This window comes from Siphateles boraxobius, unplaced genomic scaffold, assembly GCF_051911475.1.
Source record: "Siphateles boraxobius isolate OS27281-9 unplaced genomic scaffold, OSU_SipBor_1 9, whole genome shotgun sequence".
Taxonomy (NCBI): Eukaryota; Metazoa; Chordata; class Actinopteri; order Cypriniformes; family Leuciscidae; genus Siphateles; species Siphateles boraxobius.
This window is the reverse complement of record NW_027509219.1, coordinates 1,758,115-1,775,048: the sequence shown is the minus strand read 5'-3', so window position 1 is coordinate 1,775,048 and position 16,934 is coordinate 1,758,115. Positions and strand designations below refer to the sequence as shown.

Here is a 16,934-nt window from a genome sequence, read left to right as displayed (position 1 = left end):
TTGTCATGGTTGTAAAAAAAACAATGGCTATCTGAAAATCTTTGCCAAGTGCAAACCACAGAAGTAATAAATAAATTATCGGGGAGGGTCATGCCTTTTTTCACAATCATTTTGGAGGGTCATAGAAAAAATTATTGCTGGCGAAGGGAGGGTCAAGTCTTTTTTGACTACAGATCTCAAAACTCCTCCGGTAGCCCCTTAAACAAAAAACGAACAGTCCCTTAGATCTTTTTTCACATACCCCCTGAAATCAGTCCACGTACCCCTGGGGGTACGCGTACCCCAGTTTGACAACCGTGGCCCTATAGGGTAGCAATTGCTCAAGAGAGCACGGAATTTTTTTCCTTTGCGGAGAACTTTGTTCGTCGAGCCGTCACTAGCCCCCTCGACGACGAAACCCTCAAGCTGCTTTTCTGGATCGGGGCCAATTTCCACCAGGCCACCGACCTCCCAAACACCAATGGACTAAACTGGAGGGAAGCCATCGGCAGGTGTCTGGAGAGTGTCGCATCGCGATCCAGAAAACATACTCCATCATCAGCAGCCTTCGAAATCACCTGAATTGGTCTTCACGTCATGCCTGTCAAGCCTGAGCTTGAGACTCCCTTCCAGAGTTTCGTCCCGCCGAGACCACCCTTTCAAAGCCTCGTCCCAAGATGGCCGCCGCGTCGCCGCCTGAGCTCTCAGCCGAGATGGCCGCTGCTACTCCCGAGTCTGTTCCTGAGTCTGTTCCTGAATTCCCACCCAACCTCCCTCTCCTGCGGCCTCTCATCATCCAGCCATCATCCTCATCTCCTCTGCCTCCTGTCAGCCCCGTCACTCACCCTCAAGACACCAGCGGAATTGTGGGCTCACTGAGGGGCTTCCAGTCCTCAGAGCCATCATGGACAGTGGATGCCCTGTATCCAACTCCAACCACCGCGTCTAGAATTCCTCATGCCCATCAGTCCACTGGCTCACCCTTGGCTCCTACCTCCTTCATCTCCGCTGTGGCCCATCAGTTCACAAGGCTCCCTTGTCCCCCCGGATCCGCCTTGGTCACTCGTTGACCTTCCATCACCTCTGGACTGCTCTTCTTTGGCTTCACCTCGTCCCTTCGTCCCCTCGGCTCCATTGGACTCCTCCCTCCCTTCTGCTCTTCCTTGGTCCTCAGTCCCTCTGTCTCCACCATGCTCTTCTGTGTCTACACCTCAATTGCCCAAGCCAGTGGCTTCCCCGTGTCCCTCTGAACCCGCTGCACCATCATTACCCGGCGAACTTCCGTCTCCTCCCTGTCATCCTCCCCCATCGGTTCCAGCTCAGTCCGTCATCGCCCTAGAACCTTCTGCCCTTCAACCTCCATGGCTCCACCCTCAATCGGCTCCACCATGGGTCACAAGTCTTCCCGCTAAATATACCTCCCTTCTGCCTGGACCCTCTTCTTCTCCTTGTAATCTGCCTGCCTTCTCCAGCCCTTCACCCAATCCTGTTGCCAGCCCTCCGCCTGCTCCTCTTCCTCCTCCCAAACCACCACCTTCATCTCTCTCGTTACGGCACGAGGGGAGGGGCGTTCTGTCACAGTTGTGTTTGGGTTAGTTTGTTTTCATTTGGACTTGTCTGCTTGTATTCACATGTCATGTGTCATCTTTACTGTCATCATCATCATCTGTATCACCTGTGTTCCGCTAATCAGTGTCATCTATGTTTGCATTTAAGTTACGTCTGTTCAGTCAGTCTTTGTCCGATCTCCATTGTATTTAGTGTGTGTTGCTGCTTGTTCTGCAATCATTTATCATTAAAGGGGTCATATAATGGTACATGCACTTTTTCAAGTTGATTGTACTGAAATGTGTGTTGGCAGTGCCTGTACACAACCATCATATAATGATAAAAATCTATCCAGTGTTTTTGTTTTAATCTCCTTATATGTTTTCCCCTGCCTCAAATTGAGCCGTTCGATTTTGTGACGTCACTAAATCGGATGCCCCTCCCACGATTGTTGATTGACAGCAGCGTTTCAACAGATCCCTGCCCTGAGCGAGCTGTCAGTCATCATAGTCCGTCATTGTTGATATGCTGGAGCAGAATGGCGTCTAAGCGATTGTGGTGTTCTGTTCTTGGGTGTAATAACGAACACAGCAGTAATTTTGATGTTCCAAAATCCGAACCGCTGAAGACACAGTGGCTGAGTTTTGTTTTCGAAGGGAATATTCCCCACAAGCAACGTCAATGCTTTGATGTTTGCGCGATTCGCAAATCTTTTCTCACCAGACTGCTTTATTAATGAAGGAAGTAACTTATAAAGCTGATTTTGATAAGAAGCTGCTCCTGAAAAAAGAATCGTTACCAACTAATCATGTCTCCCTGCTGAACCTCCAGAAAAAGTAAGTGTACAATTTTATTAACCTTTATATTAATATTTGCAAATCGCTTCACGATGAATGCCGCTAAGGTTTACACTCAGGGTACATACGGCATGTTTTCTATGTAGGCTACGACGTTCTCAATATAATTCATAATCCTTAATGAACAACGCGTTATGGATATTGTGTTATTACAAGCTGAGTACGTATAACTTACATCAGTAAACACAAGCGTTCGTACATCTCACTAAGTTACTCTACCCTGCCAGTACACAAAGATAGATCAAAGTGACAATATAATAACCAACCATTCAGAAACGTCATGTTCGAGCCTTAATTGTCGAACTTCTTCGGGCCGTCATCTTGTTCCGACTCCGGTTCAAACTGATACGGTTGCACAGATGTGTCCTCCTCAGAGACTCCCGCTGCCATTTTTTTCCTATACCCTCAACTGTTGTCAAGGAAACACTCCACGTGCGGTGTGGTCACAACGCTGTTATGAACGCCCGCAGAACAGAGGGGCGGAGTGAGCGAAGCTCATTATCATTTAAAGGCATATGCACTGAAATGGCGTGCTGAAAACAAACTTTTCATTTAGACCCTAAAGAATCGAATGAACTTGTATGAAAATGGCATTATATGACCCCTTTAAACCTTTCGTGTTGGAAATATATCCTCGTCTCCGTCTGCCGTCCTGCAACCACCCGTGACAATTGCACTGTAACAATGACATTTTAACAAGTGAGCCTTTAAGTGTAACCCAATAAGCTTTAAGATTTTTTTTTAAATTTTCATTACACTTCTGTAAAGAGACCTTGCAGTCGGTGAAAAGCACTAGAAAAGAAAAGTTGAAATACCAAAGAATTCAAACTTGGTATGTAATGCAAAACAGTATACTGTGAATTACAGTACAGTAAATAAATATAGTCAGCATCCTCTGCCAAATTAAATTACAGTACTGGTAATGACCATATTTGCCATTCTAGAGCAGTTTCTTACTCTACTGATAACATTTTTTCTCTCCCTCACCTAGGCTGTCGTCTCTCAGTTCTGCAAAAATACTAAATGTAAAAAGTACATGGCTACAAATCAATTTGACAATTATGAGTTTGAGGGTGTACAACATGTGCTACAGTATTTACTGTACATAGAATAATGAAAGTTCTCTCATCTACACTACTGCTACTGTGTGCTGTAATTGTACTGTATGTGCAAGTCATATAAAAACCCTGTAGGCCAACTTCCCTCATGGTAATTCCTGCTCAAGAAAATGGTCAACTCTAGTGCTTTGTATTTCATCAGGAACAAGTGTCTTTTTGCCCTGTCCTCTTTATTTTTCTTTCCCTCTCCTCTTTGTCTCCCACCACTAGGATTTATTTTCCAAAGCACATAATCAATTCTGATTCTTTTTAAGAATTCTTTTTACTTGCATCATTTTTCCTATTTAATGTTTACACATGGATAAATGTGTGAAATTTGAGTTCACAGTGTGATACTTGAGTTAATTATATTGTGCATTTGTGTTTTCTAAATGAGAACATGTTAATCCTGTGCAAAATGAGGGCATTGTTGTGTAGAGTTTGGCAGAAAACATTAAGAAAATTGGAACGTGTGTGAAAACAGGTGAGAAACGTTTTGAGAAATGTGTCTTTTTTTCAAGAACTGAATTAATGGTTTGGGACATTGGTCCAACTAAACCAACTAAACTATAGTGTGTTACCAATCGAGAAAAACTGTAAGAGAAAAGCAAACATGTGCATGTAAAATTTTTTGTGGCTTTACTGAAACATTAAAATTCAAGTCAGAAGGCATCATGTAACATTAACATCTCAGACCTGTTCCTTTGCTCTTTAGAGACGACATGAGGTCGATGAGTGTTCTTGCCTCAGGCAATGTGACATGTCTGGTCATAGACAAAGAGTAAGTGTGAGCCGTGAGGCATAAACCAACATTCATGCTATGGAAACAGCATAGTGGGCGAAAAAACATAGTAACTAATTCAAACATATGCTGTACAGTTGACCTTGGCTATATTCCACCATCTATATCTAGGTTTTTCAAAAAAGTAACTGAAGGCTTAGACGATGCCAGAAACAATCCTTGCAACAAGGCCAGATCGAAGTAAGTCATGTCGATAAATTTTTAATTATCTACCGAAATAAAAAAAAACTTCACCAGTGTGATGATTAAATTTTGATCTCTATATAATAAACAGGGCAGAGGAAGATGGGGTTGTGTTTGGTGAAATGTCTCTTAGCAGTTTTCAAGTGCAGTGTAATCTGGGGGAAGGACAGTACAGCCACACTCAGCTCGTGAGTATTGTACGATGCATATCATATACTAGTTCTGCAGTTTAAAACTTGATGATGATTTATAATTTATATGAAACACTTGATATGAATTATAATTCAGCCAAACATTTTTTTTTTGTCTCAAGGTCCATTTGAAGAGTGACCCCAGCTGTAAGTTTGCATTAAAGACCATAAGAAAGCAGGCAATACAGAGCCCAGGCCAAAGAGAGAGGATGCTCTCGGAGAAACACATCCTGATGGATCTCCAAAGTCCATTTATAGTAAGGTCAGAACATACTCTAGGGTCTTCAGTGCACCTTGAGTTCAGCAGTGAACCCTCTTATTTATCGTTGATGTTTCATAAAAGGTTAATCAGATTTGTAAAGCACCAGCACACAGTAGATCCCGAAGAACTAGAGGATTCAATGTTGTTTGTGGAATGATGTGTAAAACTGTTCTCTGGTGACATAAGGCAATAAAACCATTTTTGCATCTAATTATAATTGTTATGTTTATGCAGTTGTATTCCTTATTGGACTCATACCCATTTTGGATACATTACTGTTCAAAAGTTTGGGGTCAGTACGATTTGTAATGTTTTTGAAAAGTCTCTTATACGGTTGCCAAGCCTTGCTTCATTCATTCATTTATTCATTCATTCATTCAAAAATACAGTAAAAGCAGTAATATTGTGAAATATTATTAAAATTTTAAATAACTGTTTTCTATTGTAAAATATTTTAAAATGTAATTTATTCATGTGATCAAAGCTGTATTTTCAGCATCATTACTCCAGTCTTCAGTTTCCTTCAGAAATCATTCTAATATGCTGATTTGCTGCTCTGAAAACATTTGTTTTATATTATTATTATCAATGTTGAAAACAGTTTATATTTTTGTGGAAACTGATACTTTTTTCAGAATTCTTTGAAGACTAGAAAGTTCAAAAGTAGCTATTATTTAATATATATATATATATAACAAGGTGAAAGACTGACAATATTGATCAATTTAATGTATCCTTGCTGAATAAAAGTATTGATTTCTTTAAAAAAGAATAAATAAATAAAAAAGGTTTATTGTTACTGAGCCCAAACTTTTGAACTTTATATTTTCTCTTAATATCAGCATGTCAGTTGATTGCAAATTAAATTTAAATTGTACATCAAAACAATATCAATAACAATGTTTTGTTGGCTGTTTATGTAAGATTCAAAAGCTTGATTATTATAATTTTTTTCTCAGGTTGCATTGTACCTTTAAAGATCCCCGGTTCCTGTATATGCTGATGGAGGCTTGTGAAGGGGGAGATCTGTGGATTTTACTGAGAGACAGGTCCATACATAGATCCATACATTCATTCTCCAAACTGCTTGTCCTCTGTAGTGCTGCAGGGATGCTGGAGCCGACACATAAGCCCTGTTTACACCTGGTATTAAGATGCGTTTTGTTCGATCGGATCACAAGTGGACGATGCTAAATACTGGTGTAAACGGGGTCTAAAACATTTTGAGCTTGTCCACTTCTGACCACTTCCAGAGGTAGTTGAAAATGCATTCGTACGGATTGCTTTCGTAGTGTAAACGCTCATGTGGTCGAATGTGTTCAAACAGCCACAAAAGACCGTCTACTCTCCGTCTACTGACCTAATGAGTAACATTATGGGAAGAGCTCTAGCCAGATGGGATTTAAACTTTGTCGGCTGAAGACCCAAGTTTGGTTTGAAGACGAAAAACGCACCAAGCACAATGTTCCGTCATCTCCTAGCGCATTCATGTGCAAATTGCACAAGCTTATTTTGTTCCATTAGATTGAAAGTTCTGAAAACACATACATTTACCCAAACATAGACCCTCCCCTCGAAGAAATCAGGACAAAAGTGGTTCGAAGTGGAAAGAAGAGACAGATTAAAACACCAGGTGTAACGGGTATGTGTCTCCCTCGTCTACTTGTGACCCGATCGACCAAAACACATCTAAAACCAGGTGTAAACAAGGCCATACATGTTGGCCATACACAGTTCTTTCAAACTGATTGTTCTTAGTGATTCAGTCGCGAAGTGTTTGTAAATCACTTAATTGCAAGGAAGGACTTTATCAGGAGTAAATATGATATTTGACGAAATCTATTCTCTTAACAATAAAGGTTCTTTATTGGCATCTATGATTCCATAAAGAACCTTTAACATCCATGGAATGTTTTCATTTCCACAAAAAGGATCTTTATAATGGTAAAAAGGTTCTTTGATTATTAAAATATTCTTCAAAATAAGAAAAAATAAATAAAACTGTTCCCAATGGTTGCTAAAGAAGCAGTCAGTGTTCTGAGACGCACGCTTAGGACTGCACATGCGCATTGGCTTGTCCAGCCTGGTTGAAAGCGACTTTGTCCAAACTGACAGTGACTGACTGATATGCGATTTTATGTTTCAGGGGGTCACTGGAAGAAGATGCTGTTCGCTTCTATGCAGCATGCGTTCTGGAAGCTCTTAGTGTATTACACGGCAAAAGCATTGTTCACAGAGACCTGAAACCTGAAAATGTGCTATTGGACCAACGTGGATATGCTAAACTGGTGCTGAATACACACAAATTCAACCATGTTTAAAGTTAAACCAGATGGCATCCTGTAACCACTTGATTGTGATTATTCATATTTGGCAATTTTATCTATAAACACTTAACACTTAGTTGTATTTCTCTCTATCTACTGTATCAGACAGGGTTTGGTTGTGCTAAGAAGCTGGGCTCTTTGCACAGGACCTGGTCATTCTGTGGGTCTGTGGGTTATCAGCCTCCAGAGGTCATTCTGCATCAAGGTCATGGCCTGTCTGCAGATCTCTGGGCTTTAGGGATGTTGCTGTATGAACTGCTCAATAGCAGGTGAGTTTTTTAAAATCACTACATTGACTCAATCATTGTGTTGCAGTACATTTAACTATTGTAGGCTTATATAAAAGCCAGTGAGATTAAGATATATGAGATATAAGCCAATGAGATTGCTTGCTCAACATTTAAATAGTCTGGTTCCATGTTCGCTGCAAGTTAGTAATTAGAGTTCCAAGACCAACTACATCAACATTGCAAAATTATTTCAGTTCGCATGGATCCGCGGAAACTACTAAAAATTCTGTTTTATGTAGGCCAGATAAGTAATTTGGCGATGTTAATTTGTAAAGAAAGACGGGTACGAATTTGTATGCGCACATATATATTCAAACATGCATACTTATAAACTAAACACGTAATATCTATGTGCACCGCCATCACCGTTTTCACAGATTCACGTTTTTTGAAGTTTACACTGAGATGATAAAATTTTTCTAAATTTGTCAAAACTTTTACCTTGGAACCTATTTCAAAGTTTGTGTTCTCGAGCCACCAAACACTGTTGTCGTGCAGATGAATGGCCAAAACACATTAACAGGTTTCTTTTTTCAGTTAGAACAGTATCGTGTAAGCGGCCCCTGAGTTAATAACTACCGTAATGATCTTTGCAACGGAAGTGAATCAATCAAAAACTAACTTTAGCTGGACAATAACTTTATCCTAGAGCTGCTGTAAAGCCAAAACAATCTGTTTCTTTAATTTTCTATTATCACTGTAAAGCTGCTTTGAAACAATCTATGTTGTTAAAAGCGCTATATAAATAAAGGTGACTTGACTTGACTAACATATTCATTAACATGTAAAAACTACTTCTAGAGTTGTCATGATTGAAATAAGCATCAAGTAATATTCTGGTTTATTTTCAAAAAAGAAAAACAACTCACACACTGTTTCCAAGGACGAAAATCCTACAAAACCCCCTAAAAAGTGCTGAGCAAAAAGGTGACATTTTTGGAATACCCCTACATCTGTGTCCAATTGATGCTAAAACGACATGCCTGGGTCTATTTGTAGCTTTCGTCTGAGCTATTTTAACAGAAATCTTCAACACATAATAACTTTTTAAAGTATGTGTAGCACAAGCATGCTGTCGAAGACCACATACAGTTCTTATTTCTAAATCTTTAGCATGGATAAACAATGGGAAAAGTGTTATCCAGTAAATATATTTAGAATGAGATAAGCGAGTAAGTGGGCAGCACAGCAAATAAATGTTTTGAAAGTATAATCAAAAAAAGATAATTCTGTCATCAATGAACGATTTCATTTAGGTAAGCGATCATACATACAATACATAAAATATGGAAAAGCAATGAGGTTTTTTCTCACATATTAATAAAGGCCTAAATTAAACTTTTCATCATATAAAGCAACTTTCTCTTCAGGAGACTGGGCTTAAACCACTCAATTCTAATCAACAACTTTTACGATGTCTTTTTGTACTTTTTGAAGCATTAAAATTTGGGTTGAATGGACCTTCAGTGGATGGGGCCTAAATTATTAGAAAATATAAATAGAATATTTTAATTAATGTTCAGAAGATGAAGTCTTATAGGTTTTGAATAACATAAGGGTGAGTAAATGATGACAGTTTTCATTCTGGGGTGAATTATCCTTTTAAACATTGCACATGCTAGTGTGAAACTGTCAGGGTTCTGTCACTTCTGTCTAGTCTATTTCTTGGTTTTGAGACAGAGCCCTGGCACTCCTGATTTGTTTTGTCTTGTCTGTGTGCCTTGTTTTACGTGCTCTTATGTCATGTTTTGTCTTGTGCTGTGTTTCATGCAGCTTGTGTTTATCACTGGCTGCTTGCTTTCATGTTGTCTTGTTTTGTGTGAACACGTGGCTTATGAGTGTTCTCATTGGCTGTGTGTTCATGTCTTGTTTTGTGTTAGCACATGGCTTGTGATTTGTTTTACTGGCCATGTGCTTGTTTTTGTCATGTTTGGTGTTAGCACATGGCTTGTCATGTGTGTTTCCTTGTGCCATGTGCTCTCCTGTCATTGTCTAGCCCCACCCATCTTGTTACCTGATTGATTAATTTGTACCCCTTGTGTCCTGCCTAGATCCTGTTGCCAAGTCCAGTCCAAGTAAAGTCTTTTGTTTTCCCCCATGGGCTAGTTTTGTTTGTATTCTGTTTTATTTTTATTATTAATAGAAGCCCATTGTTCTGCTCTTGAGTCCTTGCTACTCACACCTACCCGAAACCCTTACAGAATGTACCAGCCAACTGAGGACTCAGCAAACAATGGACATCTTCCTTTTTCCATCTCCCTGCCCCTCCACTCATCTGATGGTGGAGAAATGTAGCAAGCTTCTTTCTTTTCGGCAATGGGAGAGCAGTGTGAAGGAGCTTGCTTGCCAGTTCCCGTATTTAGCGGAGGGGCTCAACACCAGTGACGCAGTGCTAAAGGACATGTTCAACAACAGCCTTAATAAGCCTGTCCGTGCCTGGGAGATGGGAATGCTGGGGAAACTGTCATTCTGGCAGTTTGTGGGGTATGTTTTCAATCGCAGAGAGGAGGGTGGCCTTCCGCCTCTTGGCCCACCTCCCATTTACCGCACAAACTGCCAAGTCCCCAGTCCTCCAATGACCCCTTCGGGGAGAGGGAGGAGGAGTTAGAAAAGGTTTGCCTCATCTGCCACCTATCCAGTGGTGGCTGAAGAAGCTGCAGCACTCCCAGAGGCAGCCAGAGAGGCTGCAGCGCCCCCAGAGGCGGTTTTTCCCACACCGCCTGGCCCTCGCAAGCACAGGAAGTGGAGGGCTCCTGTCGCTTCCCTTTGTCTGGTGGTCCAGGAGGACCCGACTTTGGTGGTCCCAAGCCCGTTAGTCCCAGAGCCGTCCACTCTCCCTGTCATGCCCCCAGTAGTGGTCGAAAAGGCTTCGGCGCCGCTTCGCTCTCGGAAACGGAGGAGGAGGGCTTCCTGCTTCCCACAAGACTCGGAGGCCGTCCCCAGGCTCCTTGCCCTGCCGGCGCCGCCCAAGCTCCTTGCCCTGCTGGATCCGTCCATGCTGCGAGTCATGCCTGCTCCACCTAAACTCCCTGCACCACCCTGGCCCTAGGCCAAAACTCCAGACCCGACCTAGTCTCCCTGGTCTGTCCCTCCGGCACCGCCCTGGCGTTCTGCCAGGATTCCAGATCTGCCGGAGCCTGCTTGGTCCGTCCCTCTGGCACCGCCCCGGCCTTCTGCTAGGACTCTAGCCCTGCCTGAGCCACCCTGGCTCAACCCTCCCATCCCTCCCTGGTCTCTGCTAAAGTCTTCCTGGACTGTCATGCTGGCTCTGTCTTGACTCCCCTCCCTCCCCACTTTGTCTCTGTGTTTTGATCTTCCCGTCATGTGTTGTCTATTGGTGAGTTGTAATGTTCCTGTTTTGTGGTGTTCCTTGTTAAGGAGGCCAGGTGGCATCCCTTCAGAGGAGGGGTAGTGTCAGGGTTCTGCCACTTCTGTCTAGTCTATTTCTTGGTTTTGTGACAGAGCCATGACACTCCAGTTTTGTCTTGTCTGTGTGCCTTGTTTCATGTGCTGTCGCCTTTTTTTCGCCTTTTGGCTTGCTTAGTTGGGGACATTTAACATTTAATTTTGAATTTAACAATACTATTACAACTTTACTTTCCTGTTATCTCTGTAAAGCTGCTTTGAAACAATTTGTATTGTAAAAAGCGCTATATAAATAAAGGTGACTTGACTTGCTGTCATGTGCTGTCGCCTTTTTTTGCCTTTTTCGCCATTGGCTTTTGGCTTGCTTAGTTGAGGACATTTAACATTTAATTTTGAATTTAACAATACTATTACAACTTTACTTTCCTGTTATCTCTGTAAAGCTGCTTTGAAACAATTTGTATTGTAAAAAGCGCTGTATAAATAAAGGTGACTTGACTTGACTTGCTGTCATGTTTTGTCTTGTGCTGTGTTGCATGCAGCTTGTTTATCACTGGCTGCGTGCTTTCATGTTGTCTTGCTTTCATTGCTTTCATGTTGTCTTGTTTTGATTGAACACGTGGCTTATGAGTGTTCTCATTGGCTGCATGTTCATGTCTCGTTTTTGTGTGAGCACATGGCTTGGCATGTATGTTTCCTTGTGCCATGTGCTCTCCTGTCATTGTCTAGCCCCTCCCATCTTGTTACCTGATTGATTCATTTGCCCCACCTGTCCTCCCTCGTTACCTCCTTGTTTGCTCTCCCTATTTATTCTCCCTGTGTTTGCAGTCCTGTGCTGGTTCGTCATTGAATGTACCCCTTGTGTCCTGCCTAGATCCTGTTGCTAAGTCCAGTCCAAGTCTTTTGTTTTCCCCATGGGGTAGTTTTGTTTGTATTCTGATATTTTTATCATTAATAACAGCCCATTGTTTTGCACTTGAGTCCTCGCTACTTCCACCTACCCGAAACCCTGACACAAACTGGCTAACATTAACTCAAAACGTGATCTAAAAGTAATATATCTACTTTTGCTTGGTATCTGTGCGAAAAATACAGTAAACAACATGAGAGGAACATGAAGTACCTAGCCAGATATAACACACTTACATTCCTCTAAAAGTAGTCCAACTTTGTTAATTTAAATGTAAAGTTTACATTTTCCTTTTAAACTTTTTATTTATTCATATTTCTGCTTTTAAACCACTGCTATGACTCCATTGCTATTATTACTATAACATTGTTTCCAGTTCATGTTTTTATAATGTTTTAAATGTTAAAGGAGCATATCACAACTGTTTCCACCTCTCCAGCCCCCTGTTCTCTGGCTCAGAGCAGCTGAAGGTTTATGCAGCAGCTCTGAAGGGAACAGATGAGCTAGAGTTCCCCAAAACCATCAGCAGGACCGCAGCACATCTCATCAAGAGCCTCTGCAGGTAAAATAGTGTTTACTCAGAGTTTCTATTACCTGTATAAGAAGAAAAACATTGAGGACAGACAGACAACATACTCTTTTGGGTTTGTGTGTCTGAGTCTGCTATCATCTGTCACCCCACTTCCAGGCTGAACCCCACAGAGAGACTGGGACAGAGGAACGGGGTCAAGGACATCTGCAAACACATGTGAGTCTCTTCATCAAATATATTTGCACAGAAGGAAGAGAAGGGATTGGTGTGGGGTGAGAAGGGGAAGGATTTGTGATATTAGATGAGAGTGGAAAAGGATAGAAGAGAAAGCTGCTCTGTTTTTAAGTGCCGGCTTATTTTCTGCACTGATTAACTTGTGTTGTGTTTCTCAGGTGGTTTGAAGGCTTTGACTGGGAAGGACTTCAGAAGGGCACATTGACTCCGCCAGTAATACCAAACGTGAGCAGCATCAGAGAATACTGTACAGTCGAGAGCACTGGCCCAACTGAACCTCTTTCCTTAGGGCACATTCAGCTTATACTTAAATGTAAAACTAACAGCTCTTTCAAATGATGCATCTGTCAAGTTCAAATAAATGTTTTTTATTCTATTTTTTTTCCCACAGGTTTCCTCTGTCTCTGATCACGGAGGACCGGCTCTCCTGGATGAAACCCACATTGAAGAAGCATCATTCGATGATTCTGGCTGTGATATAGACTTTTGATTTGTACCATGGTGATATGGATGATGTAAATTGAAAAAGGAAAAAAAAAATCTCTGGTGTTAATTTTGCATTAACTTTGCTGTTATTTACTTAATTTATTCTGAGTTGAAAACCAATGCAAGCGACAATACACAGCTCCAGGACTTAATAATCAATGATGGAATTACTTAAAATATGTCTCTGAAAAATACAATTGTACATGATCCCTGGGTTTCTTTCATGTGAAAACCCTATCTAGTATTTTTTTTTAAGGATTCCAACTTTTACATGTTTACGGGTTAACGTGTTTACATGTTTCTTGTGATTACGCATTTACCATTGTTCTACATATGTTTTCTGATTGAAATCCGTCATTTCAATATGAATCCACATGATCGCTAATTTTGCACGAAGGCAAAATGTTTCCCCATGCAGATTTCGCCACAGGTTAAATTTTGAGAATTTGTTACATTGTCCAACAGATAACTTCTAGTTCCTCTGAGATTTCCTTTAACTGACCAATAGGCAATAGCTAAACATTATTCCAGTATAATTAAATAGGGTTCTACCAGATATTTGAAAAGACATTATTTCTCTCCATACTGGTCCAGTTTGTTCATGCCAGTTTGGACTGTAAAAGAAAGAAAAAGATTACCATTTCATTAACTAAAGCCATGGTATTTAGACCTGGTATCAGGGACCAGCATTGCACATTTTATTCTCTGAACTGTTCAGTTCATGCAAATAAGTAGATGATCTGAATCAGGTGTGGTAAATAAGGTAGGCATACAAAACGTGCAGTTTTGTGGATCCCCAGAAGTGTCATTTTCAGTAAAACTTTATTCGTGGGCTTAAAAATTAAAATTCTGTCATTAATTACTCACCCTCATGTCGTTCCAAACCTGCAAGACTTTCGTTCATCTTCGGAACACAAATGAATGTCTTTTTGATGAAATCTGAGAGATTTCTGTCCATCCATTGACAGCTACGCTACTACCACTTTGACGCTTCAAAAAGTTCATAAAGAGATCGTAAAACTAATCCATATGAATTGAACATTTTTAATAGTCAACATTTTCTGAAGAGATTTATTCTCCGAAACGCGAGAATGAACCTCATTGTTTCTTGTTGAAACTCAAACATGCGTAACACCAGAATGAACCTCATTGGTTCTCGCACATCAAACGAACTATGCTTTATTATGTCACAACTGATGGGCAAGTTGATGAATCATTAAATACAGTATACATAGCCTACAAAATAAAATATGTATATATAATATAATATATAATAAAAGCCTAAATTAAATATGTTCATCATATGTGATCGTTTCTCTTCAGACATTTTCAACTAAACCACTCAATTCATATCAATTCGTTTTACAATCTCTTTATGAGCTTTTTGAAGCATCAAATTGGTGCAGCTGTCAATGGAGGGACAGAAAACTCAAAGATTTCATCAAAAAAGATCTTCATTTGTGTTCCGAAGATGAATGAAAGCCCTACAGGGTTGGAATGACATGAGGCTGATTAAATGACGTTACATTTTTGTGTGAACTATCCCTTTAACATTTTTTCTCTCTATGTAGGCTATAAAGCATTAACACATAATGGAACATGCAAAAATGCTGATAAACGAAAACTATTAACCTAAAAGTAAAATAGTTTTGATTTGTGTGAATTAAAGTTAACAATATAATATCAGTGTGGAAACTAGCTCACAAAAGACACGTTTCCCGGTTCTGATAGACCTCCTGGAAGATGTTGCCAAAAAATGTTAAAGCACGCACATGGATGAGGAAGTAGGCTACTGTGAATACTTGGAGAAGTTTGAGGAGGTTTTAGCCCGAGGCAGGCTGACTGAAGAGGGGGAGCGAGGGCGTGTTTGTGAGGGACTACACACTGGCTCTGGGGTCCGGGAGGGATTTAGCACAGTCTGAGGAGAATAGAGAAACTTTTGGAGGACGGGCGGCCCAGATTCCACACACAGGTAAGAGCCAGTTTCTTAAAACTCCTCAAACTATGTGTAAATGTAGCGATTTTGTATAAATGTAGATAAACTTCGTAGTTTTTGAGAGAAAAATAATTTTTGTTCGACGGAAGAAGTTGCCAAATTCATCAATGGAAATTTAATTCATTCATTCACCACTTAGCCTAGCCTACTCGTTTATAATTCAACATTTGGTTTGTTTAGCAATACATCAGTAGTTTAATGTTACTTTAACGTTCAAACATCGTCTGTTGAGTGAGTGAAATTATTTTATATGAAATTATTTCGTAAGATCGTATAATTTGGCGTCATCATGTGACACGTGCACGTCGGCTATTTTGTAAACAAGCGCGCCGTGGCAAATATCTAAATTACTTATAAATACTTTTAAACACTTTAATACTTAACAGATTTAAGTTGTAACACTATAAAATATTGTTAAAATGGTTTCCTTGCAATTCATGTAATTAATGGCCCTTTTGAAAACACACGCACACATACAGTAGCCTACATAGGCATTATACTTTCAAATAGATATTCAGAAACTTTCTGGTTGTCTTGAAACACCTGTGTTTTTTGTGATAGGTCATCTCTTTGAATTTGAAGACAACAAATGTCACATCCACTAAAATCCCCAAAATGTAGGCTACCATTGTACTACCATTGTTTTTTTTTTGGGGGGGGGGGGGGGAGGAGTATCTCAAAGTACCATGATATACAATCAATGTTGCCTATAGTGCCAATTTTTGGTTAGAAAGGCATAATTGTTAGATGGCTACTTTTAATAAACTTTATGTAGTTTATATTTTTGGGTATTGCTTCAGTGCTTAATGTTGTGCCAGGTCATTTGGGTGTGATTTTGATCAATATTATACTGAAGTAAGGGTCTGCTTGCTTTTTGTCAAGGAAACATAAACTGTAAAATGCTGCCAGCAAAATAATGTGGTTGAAAAAATCTGCTTTAGAGCAAGAGCCAGTTTTTCCCGCAGAGCAAAAGTCTGGCGAAGCACTGATGTTGTGTAGGCTATATGTGTGGCATGTCTAGTCATGCTGAATAAGGTTGTGCTGGTGTAACTCACACTATCCAGAATTAACTTATTTGCAATACTGTTGGTGTTCCTAGGGGAAAAAGGCTTTAAAATGACTCATAAAGCCATGAAAGTAAAAGCATCCTGTAGGATGACGCATTATGCATTATGATTTTTCACCATAACGATATTGTGAATCATTGTGTTTTCCAGTGTAAAAACATAACCTACTTCCACGTATGCAGGTTGACACAGTTACATTTCAGACACGAGGATGCATCACTGCTTTTCCACATTTCTCTTCCGCTCCCAGACAGTTAATTTGTCCGCTGTGATGCAACACCCTCCCCATTCCCTCATCCCTCTCCTCTCTAAACCTTTTCAGTGTGATTCTGTGTTCTTCATGCTTCATTTGGGAATCACAGCCAGAGAACACCCGGGCCATTCTCTCATTCACCCCCTCCCTCATTCATTAACCATTGGGCAGGCGCTCGGATCTCCTGCACTCTCTCTCAAATCCTCTGGAATGCCACTTCCAGAACCCACTTCATATGACATCATATCCTGTGAACCTGCCATTTCACATCCCTGTTATTGTCCAAAGGTTGTTCATTTGTAACTTGGGAGACTTAATTGAGATGTTTTCAGTCCAGCGTTGTTATTGTTAACTGAAAACATTAAATATCAAACATTTGTGTCACAAGCAAAATCCTTAATCTAATGTAATTGCTGTTAATGACAAACAATTGATATATTAAGGAGATCTCATTAAAGTTTTCTTTCCAATGCGCTCTTTCGGTTCTTGTCATTCTCCATTCACACATTCCTTCTCTTAACTGGTAAGGTTTTACCTTACACGCTTGGGAACGG

The 16,934-nt window shown here is 40.4% G+C and overlaps 2 protein-coding genes across 3 annotated transcripts in view; both read left to right on the top strand.

Annotated features, from left to right (window-relative positions):
- Window positions 1-13,161, top strand: part of prkg1l (protein kinase cGMP-dependent 1, like) — a 43,740-nt gene extending 30,579 nt beyond the window's left edge. The window contains exons 10-20 of the mRNA XM_077223688.1: window positions 4,197-4,262; window positions 4,395-4,463; window positions 4,558-4,654; window positions 4,780-4,919; window positions 5,879-5,968; window positions 7,066-7,207; window positions 7,352-7,515; window positions 12,252-12,374; window positions 12,501-12,560; window positions 12,737-12,803; window positions 12,970-13,161. Of these exons, the coding sequence (XP_077079803.1) occupies window positions 4,197-4,262; window positions 4,395-4,463; window positions 4,558-4,654; window positions 4,780-4,919; window positions 5,879-5,968; window positions 7,066-7,207; window positions 7,352-7,515; window positions 12,252-12,374; window positions 12,501-12,560; window positions 12,737-12,803; window positions 12,970-13,068 (1,117 nt within the window). The 3' untranslated portion in view covers window positions 13,069-13,161. The remainder of the gene's footprint in view (window positions 1-4,196; window positions 4,263-4,394; window positions 4,464-4,557; window positions 4,655-4,779; window positions 4,920-5,878; window positions 5,969-7,065; window positions 7,208-7,351; window positions 7,516-12,251; window positions 12,375-12,500; window positions 12,561-12,736; window positions 12,804-12,969) is intronic.
- Window positions 13,162-14,795: 1,634 nt separating this feature from the next.
- The window catches only part of acsl2 (acyl-CoA synthetase long chain family member 2), a 38,706-nt gene continuing 36,567 nt past the window's right edge, over window positions 14,796-16,934 (top strand). The window contains exon 1 of one of the 2 annotated variants that reach the window (XM_077223681.1): window positions 14,796-15,036. The gene's annotated coding sequence lies outside the window, so the exon portion shown is untranslated. The remainder of the gene's footprint in view (window positions 15,037-16,934) is intronic. The other variant, XM_077223682.1, reaches the window with a different exon arrangement.